Consider the following 7,524-nt stretch of genomic DNA (forward strand, 5'->3'; position numbering starts at 1 on the left):
AATTTATAGATTTAAACTGGTATTAGCATAAGTAATAATCAACGAAAGTATTGCACTTAATAAATTCCTGGCGTTAATGTTTTTACGATGGACTGTTTTCCCAATGACCGTATAAATTTATTAGTATTTGGCTAAGTACTGAGAAATCTCCGAAACTGTTGATAGTCTTATTGAAAATTGAAACGCCTTTGGTTAAATAATGATAAATTATGGAATTGTAATGTAAAACTGACTATTAGAAACACTCGATTCGTTCCTGAAGGTAGTTAACTTCGAATTTGAGACCGAAACGGTTTTCTTCGACCGTATTATTTTGCTAATAAAGAGACAAGTTGAGAATTACGCTTTTCCTATTTTGAAGCTTCTGATTAAGCAAATACTAGGCATCAGACTATCATTAAACGAAAACTTCAGTGTTTTACTTCTGTTTATACTTATGTATTAGAAGTAATAATTTTATGACTCGTATTGTTGAAGTCGCGAAGTACTTATTTGTCATTTGGAAGATTCGAATTAATTCTTTTTATTTGATTCTGTGACTGGCATTTGATGGTTCACGTAATTTCGCTTAATTATTCCGCTATTATTCGTAAAATTTTGTTAATTCTTAGCACTAAAATATACAAATTAATCAATCCTGAACTGTAACGTGTTAAAAAAAAGAGTGACCTCATATGCTTTAACAAAAGGGCTTATAACTTAAGTGCCCCCAAATATGTAACTCTGGCGATGGCACTGATAATTGCTATTACTAAAACTCGTCGTGTAATTATCTAAAAGATGTAAAAATTCTAGTTTATTTTAGAGAAAATTTATTCAAGTAGCTAATAAAAACTGGTTTCTATTTTGTTAAAAATAGTAATCTTTTCTTGAGTGGAAAGTCATCTTTCCACGTTTTTACCCATATGGAGAAGTACAAAACTAAAGAGCCAATTATGACAAATATGGCCCCTAAGTAGCTAAACAGTGACGGAACTTTATCGAAGAAAAGATATTGCCAGACAAAAATGGCAATAATTTGAACGGAACTTTTCACCAAAGAAACAACGGTGGCGTTCTCCAATTTGGTGGCGTTGTTTATGAGCATTTGGCACGTGAAGGTACCGATCACCACCAAAAGCAGCCGTTCGTAGTTTGAAAGGTAGGCTTTCCGTTCGCACTCTAGCAGTTCAAAACCGTCCGTGGCCGCCGTCAAGCCGATCGAGATAACTCCCGACATCCAACCGTGGTGAAACACGACGGTGGACGGATGGACACCGGAAACGACCATCTTCCGTACAATTATCATGGAAAGGGCTGCTAGAGCGATCGAACCGAAGCACGATAGAGTCCCCAAGACGATTTCCGGGTCCGCGTCTTCCGAGAATGTCCAGAATTGGGAGACGATGGTAACACCAATGAGGGTGAAAAAGAGCGCGATGGTGGACGCGCGGTTGATCTTCTCTTTCAAACAAATTCGACCGAAGAACGCCACGAACACGGGTCCACTGATGTTAATCACGTTGGAGTCGGTCAATACCAGACTCTGATTACCGATGACGCGCAAGTACATGCAGAACGAGCTGATTAAGGAGCGAATGGCCAAAATGTAAGCGAAGTTCTTCAGTTCCAGCTTGACGTTCGCGAAGAACATGAATGGCAAAGAGAGTAACATCGAACCCACGAATCGGAACAGCGTCAACTCTGCGGCGTTTGTCGAATGCAGCGTTTTCACGAACAAAGAGTTGACTGATATCAAAAATCCCGCAAGGCCCGCGAGCAGGATTCCTTTGAATGCCGAACATTTTCTCACTTTTACCTCCGAGTCCGTAGTGACATCAATGTTTTCTTCGATGGTCTAATAAGAATTTTTCAAATAACAGCAAATAGCACAAAACTTATTCGTTACTATTTTCTAATAACGTTACGCATCCCTCATTTATGGGCTTCTAAAAAAACTTTGTGATAATTTAATTTTAAGCTAATATTTATGGCTTAAATTAAATAGCTAGTGAGACTGAAAAATTGCAACCAAATAAAAAATTATTTTGCAAAAAAAAAATAAATAAAAACTGTATTTAGAAGAACTAATTAAGTTTTATTTTTATCCTTTTTCTTTTATAATTATTTAAAAACGAGATGATTCGTAGTATATGAAAGCCAGGAAAACAATAACTTTTTTTAAATTTATTCTTAAATTGGCAATATTTTAAAAACCGGTGTTTCTACAACAGTTTTTGGTCTTACTAAAAGTCTTAAGCCTCGGAAATATATTATAATGTTTAATAAATATATAAATAATATAATATTATGTATATTCAACCAAACCGCGCATGGCATCTCAGAAAGGCCAATGAAAGACATAGGCACAGATACGTAACGCAATTAAAGTATTTAATAAATTAAGAGATCTCACTGCGGGTGTTATGATCTTCAGCTCAACATTATCTTCGCGATGATTCATTTTTAATCGTTCACTTCATCATATTCATCGGGAAAATAAATGTGACGTTTAAACAGTTTCGCTAAATAAAGCTTCAGTACAGGTATTTTGAAGCGTCGGAAAAACGTCAGGAAAGTTGGGACGAGCTTTTTCGTTAACTCAGCTTAGTCGACAAAACAAATGTTGGCAACGGCCTTGGTTTTTTATAAATACATGCGGCATCACGAAGTTCCTTTCAAAACTTGTCGTCAAGAGAGCACCGAGGAAGGATGTCTGATTATACTGATTAAAATTAGCGAAACAAAAATTAAAAAAGTAAACGTACCAATATTTAAAGGATACAGCCTCAAATCTTGTTCAGAGTTACCGGTTTTATATTTTCTTTAATGAAAGGGTAAGCCTTTCGGGCTATTTTTTTAAACGAATAAGCTAGAAAACGGAATTCTGTCAAATGGTATCACTATACGCAACCGCGCCAGAAAAATTTTAAGAAACTTATAAAAAATAACTTTTATTTTTAATATTTATCTGTAATTTAAATTTAGTCGAAAGATATAAGCACAGAATTAAAATATTTTTTCCTTCAAAATTAACAAACTTAATTCTAAGTTATTCGATACTAAGCGGTAGATGGCCGTAAATACTGACTCCTTTATACGCAACTTTTCATACGCGCTAATTGGAAACAGGTTCAAAAGACTACAGCGCCAATTTTGAAAGCAATTAATTTTAGAGTACATTCATTTAAAAAAATATTGCTTCAGAAAACCATTAGACGAGCACTTTCTACACATATATATACTCTTAATCAAACTATTCTGATGATAATACTCTACACCGCAAACATGAAACGTTAACAGAAACGTAAAATAACTTGAATTTACACTTACGCTTACGTGAATTTTTAAGTATGTTGATCCACATTTTACTACTGATCCCCAAAAGCAGGCTTGAAGAGCAGTAAGGGAATTAGGTTGTCGGTAAATTCAGTCGTCTGCTTGGGAGGGGTTCTATTGGTGTGGCAGGCCCGAGGGGTCGGACATTCACCAAAAATGTGCACGGGATCACAAGATTTCTTGTTTGATTTCGGATTTTTTTATTTTTGTCCCGGATTTCTGGATTTCTCGTCGGATTTCGATATTTCACGTATACGGATTTCTCGTCGGATTTCGGGACTTCTCGATTTCTCACTGGATTTCAGGATTTCCAGTCGGATTTCAAGATAAGGCAATTTCTCGATTTCCCGTCGGATTTCTGGATTCCTTGCCAGTGGCGGCCTAAGGGGGGGGGGCGCGGTCCGCCCCGGGTACCAGGGCAGCAGGGGGTGCCATCGGAGAAGCTCGAGGGGGGGGGTGCAAATCAATCCGAACGATTAAACTTGAAAAAGACGGACCCGCGAAAACTTCTGCACGGTGCTGGGGGTGTCACAAAACACTGCCGCCACCCCGGGAACCCAGCCTTCTTAAGCCGCCACTGTTCCTTGCCGGATTTCTATATTTGGGAAAAATCTCCGGATTTTGGAGAAATCCAGGTTGGATTTCGGATTTCTTGACGGATTTCGAGATTTGGAAAAAATCTCTGGATTTTGAAGAAATCCAAGCTGGATTTCGGATTTCTTGTCGGATTTCTTGGAAAGTGTGCGGGATTCGTTGGAATGTTCGACCCCTCGGGCAGGCCGATAGTAAAAAGTGTACAGTTTTAGTGCTAGAACATGTAAAAATTGTTTAGCATCCACTTACTATTTTATTTTTTTTTCAATTTTCTCGAGCTATGTTGCACCAACCATTCGCATGGACCAAATTAGAGTAAAATGACGTCAATGAGCTACAATAGCTACTTTTCATCGAAATCCGAGAACAGCCGAAAGGTATCCAGATACTGGTTTCATTTATGGAAATGCTTGAGTTTATCAAAGGCTGTTTACTATGCCTCCCGCTACATGAAAGTGTAGTCGTGCAGAATGTAGTTGACGTCTCGACAAAATGATAAGGTGAAACGTGACTTAGTAATTGTTGAAAAACGTTTGCAGTTGGTTCCGACGACATATGGAGACTCGTTGAAAACACATTAATTTCAGTATTTCGTCTAAAAAACAATTAAGTCAAACCACACATAATATTATTTTCACATGAAATTTCAACCGTCGATTGATACAACATTTACATTAAAAATAAAGCTAGAGTATTCCGAAATTAAATTGACATAAATAAAATCTTTCGTTTGTAACGTTTAAATGACTTGACCAAACTTCGGAAGTTCAGATTCGACATCATGGCAACCCGAGGGCAAGGGTTTAAAGATACAACTAAGGTTGTCATCATTGCATGACACTTCTGACAATCTATTCTTAGTTATAATGTTTTCCATGAGTATTTCTTCACAACACGAGTTGCTTGTACTATCGCGTTAGTCACGTATTAAAACGTTTATAAATAAATGCAAATATGATTAAAAAGATTTCCGCATCAAACTCCGTAATAATTAGTTGTGTAAAAATTACATTTAACAAATTGGTCATTATGTTGGTTATTTCGTGTAATGTTTATATTATTTTAACTCAACGTAATTTTATTGTACTTAAGGCCTTTCTATAAAAATGTATGGGATTCTCTTTATTTTATTTTGTATTCTATTTGTATTGTGATGCTACCGGGATGTGGAAACGAAAGCAGAGGAAAATTCCGAGGAACCAGTAATCCCTTTAGTAAGGCACCAATTCGGCCGTTTTCGTTCCGCGGTTGTTTCCTGTCCCCCTCCTTGGGGGACTTCACTAGCTAGTAGAATTTTAGAGCCGGACCTAAATGGTCAATCTTAGCAGTATCTCCAAAATGGAGAAACCCCTTAGTTTGTAAGCTCCAGATGAGCATTTTATTGTAAGATGAAGTAGTTTGTAATATTTCAATTAATCTAGTCGTCTCATTTTCTATCAATAATTAATCAAGTAAAAGACTCATTAGTTTTTCAGTAGGCTAATGGTGTTCTTATAGCTGCTCTCCCAAACTAACATAGTCCGCCCTCATCCTTCTAAGTGGAGTACACATTATTCCACAAAAAAATGACGTTTACTATTAGACTCTGTTGTACATGTATAAGTGTAAAGGTTAAGGGTATCATGTGACTAGGTTAGCCAATAGGCGTAGAGGCTACGGAGGTAAAAAGGGGGTTGGACTGAAAGAAGAGTCAGTCAGAGTTTCACCCTCATAATGTAAAGAGCTTCTACAATATTGTAAATAAAGTAATCTTTTAATGACAAACAATAACAGTTTTCAATAACACAACATGGTGGCAACGGTGGGATCGTTTTAATAAGACAACTGAAGAAATAAACAAATGGAAATACCTACTACTTAAGCCTTACCTAAGCCTGAAACGATGGCGACAATTAAAATTCCTAAGCCTTTTGAACCCGGTTTGGATCCGGTTTCAGCTTGGAGTTTGTATAAAGAAGAATTTAAATTCTTTGCAGTAGCTGCAAAACTTAGTAAAGTAAAGAGACTATTTCACATTTTGGGACCAGTAGGGAGACGTATTTATAAATCTTTCGGCTATAAACTGGAGATCCTCATTTTTAACAAATTTGAAGCGAAACATTATCAAAATTCTAATTCTAGTCGCTCCTCCTTTTTTATGCCTCAACGATCTTCGAATCAAGATTATTCCGGAAGTGATCAACGACCATCTTCTGAATAATTCCGAAGAAATTCCCACCGCGGTCAGTCATCTTGTCGGAATTTTGGCCCTGAATGCCCGTATTACATCACGTCACGAAGATGTTCTCCTATATTGGGGGAGGATGCTGCTCAGCAATTGGTTCTGATTCAACGCATTGCTACACCCCACCAGTGAACTTTATCCGCATAGACTCAACATCCACAACAACATGTAATGATGCTTCTACAAATGCTAAAGACATAATATTGCAATACCAAATTGTTTTTAATACTGTAGACCAACTCCCAGGTTAATACGCAATAAAATTGAGACCTGACGTTCAGCCAACTACCACTGCTTGTTTTAAAATGCCTCATGCATATCGTCAAACTACAGAAAATGAACTTCAACGGATGCTAAAACTGGATATAAAAGCACCAGTTATGGACCAACTGATTGGACACAGAACATCGTCGTGTTACCAAAACCTGCTCCAACTGCCGCCAAATCAAAAACTTTGTCATCACAGCCAGAAAAGCGTATTTGGCTTAATCCTAGAAATCTTAATAATTCCATAAAAACGGAACCATACCATCTACCAACGATGCAAGAAATTTTTACTGACTTACAGGGCTGCAAGGTATTTACTGTCCTTGATGCTCGAAGTGCTTTCTGGCAAATACCGCTGTCTGACAAGAGCTCCAGGCTGGGCACACTTGCTTCACCGTATGACAGATGTCGATTTAAGCGGCTTTCATGGTATTGTAAAAGCTACGGAAATATTTCAACGTAAAATCGAGCGTTAAATGAAAGATTTATTTCCACCACATGAAATTCCGAATGTTCACATCTCAACTGATGATTTTTTAATAGCCACATCCAACAGGGTTTTACATTTAAAAGTTTTACGAGCTGTTCTTGAACGTGCAAAGAGATGTGGTCTACGTTTCAGCACACGGAAGATTCAACTAGCAGTGCCTCGCATAATTTACCTTGGACATCTCATCACCGGTGAAGGTGTACAAATTGACCCTCGAAAAGTGGCTGCGATCTGCTTACTTCCACCTCCAAAGGACAAGAACTTAAGAAGACTGCAGAGATTCCTGGGTATGATAAACTATGTTTGTAAATTTATTCCAAAATATGCACAAGACATAGCACCGCCACGTAATATGTTAAACATGACGTACTTTTTCAATGGACACCAAGCCACAAACGTCAGTATGATGAACTAAAATCCCTCATTTCTTCTGCACCAAATCTACGATTTGATGATGCTGCGCTACCCACAGTCATCTCGACTGATGCCAGTCAATATGGGGTAGGTGCAGTATTGTTGCAAGAAGGCCAGCAACACCTCGACTACTTTCACTGACGCTCAAACACGGTATGCGCAAATTGAAAAAAAAATTGGTGGTAACCTATGCCTGCGAGCATTATTACTTTTATAT

At 37.6% G+C, this 7,524-nt stretch overlaps 1 protein-coding gene across 2 annotated transcripts; it reads right to left on the bottom strand.

Annotated features, from left to right (window-relative positions):
• Positions 1–834: 834 nt before the first annotated feature.
• LOC149943474 (solute carrier family 35 member G1-like) lies at positions 835–4,281 on the bottom strand. 2 transcript variants are annotated; one of them, XM_090174749.1, is made up of 3 exons: positions 3,313–4,281; positions 2,396–2,704; positions 835–1,837 (listed from the first exon to the last, which is right to left on the bottom strand). In XM_090174749.1, exons 2-3 carry the CDS (start codon positions 2,441–2,443, stop codon positions 842–844), a joined length of 1,044 nt encoding a protein of 347 aa, XP_090030875.1. In that variant the 5' UTR covers positions 2,444–2,704; positions 3,313–4,281; the 3' UTR covers positions 835–841. The 2 variants fall into 2 exon arrangements, with proteins under 2 accessions (XP_090030875.1, XP_090030876.1); XM_090174750.1 differs by lacking the exon at positions 3,313–4,281 and adding an exon at positions 2,748–2,775 and having other exon boundaries at positions 2,396–2,663.
• Between the last annotated feature and the right edge of the window lie 3,243 nt (positions 4,282–7,524).

The sequence above is a fragment of the Leiobunum rupestre genome, chromosome 5, assembly GCF_980474605.1.
Source record: "Leiobunum rupestre chromosome 5, qqLeiRupe1.1.hap1, whole genome shotgun sequence".
In the NCBI taxonomy this organism is placed as follows: domain Eukaryota; kingdom Metazoa; phylum Arthropoda; class Arachnida; order Opiliones; family Sclerosomatidae; genus Leiobunum; species Leiobunum rupestre.

Coding starts and splice junctions, on each gene's coding strand:
- LOC149943474 (XM_090174749.1), bottom strand. CDS start 2,443: ATGAATCATCGCGAAGATAATGTTGAGCTGAAGATCATAACACCCGCA. Junction 1,838..2,395: donor TGAAGATCATAACACCCGCA/GTGAGATCTCTT, acceptor AATTCTTATTAG/ACCATCGAAGAAAACATTGA.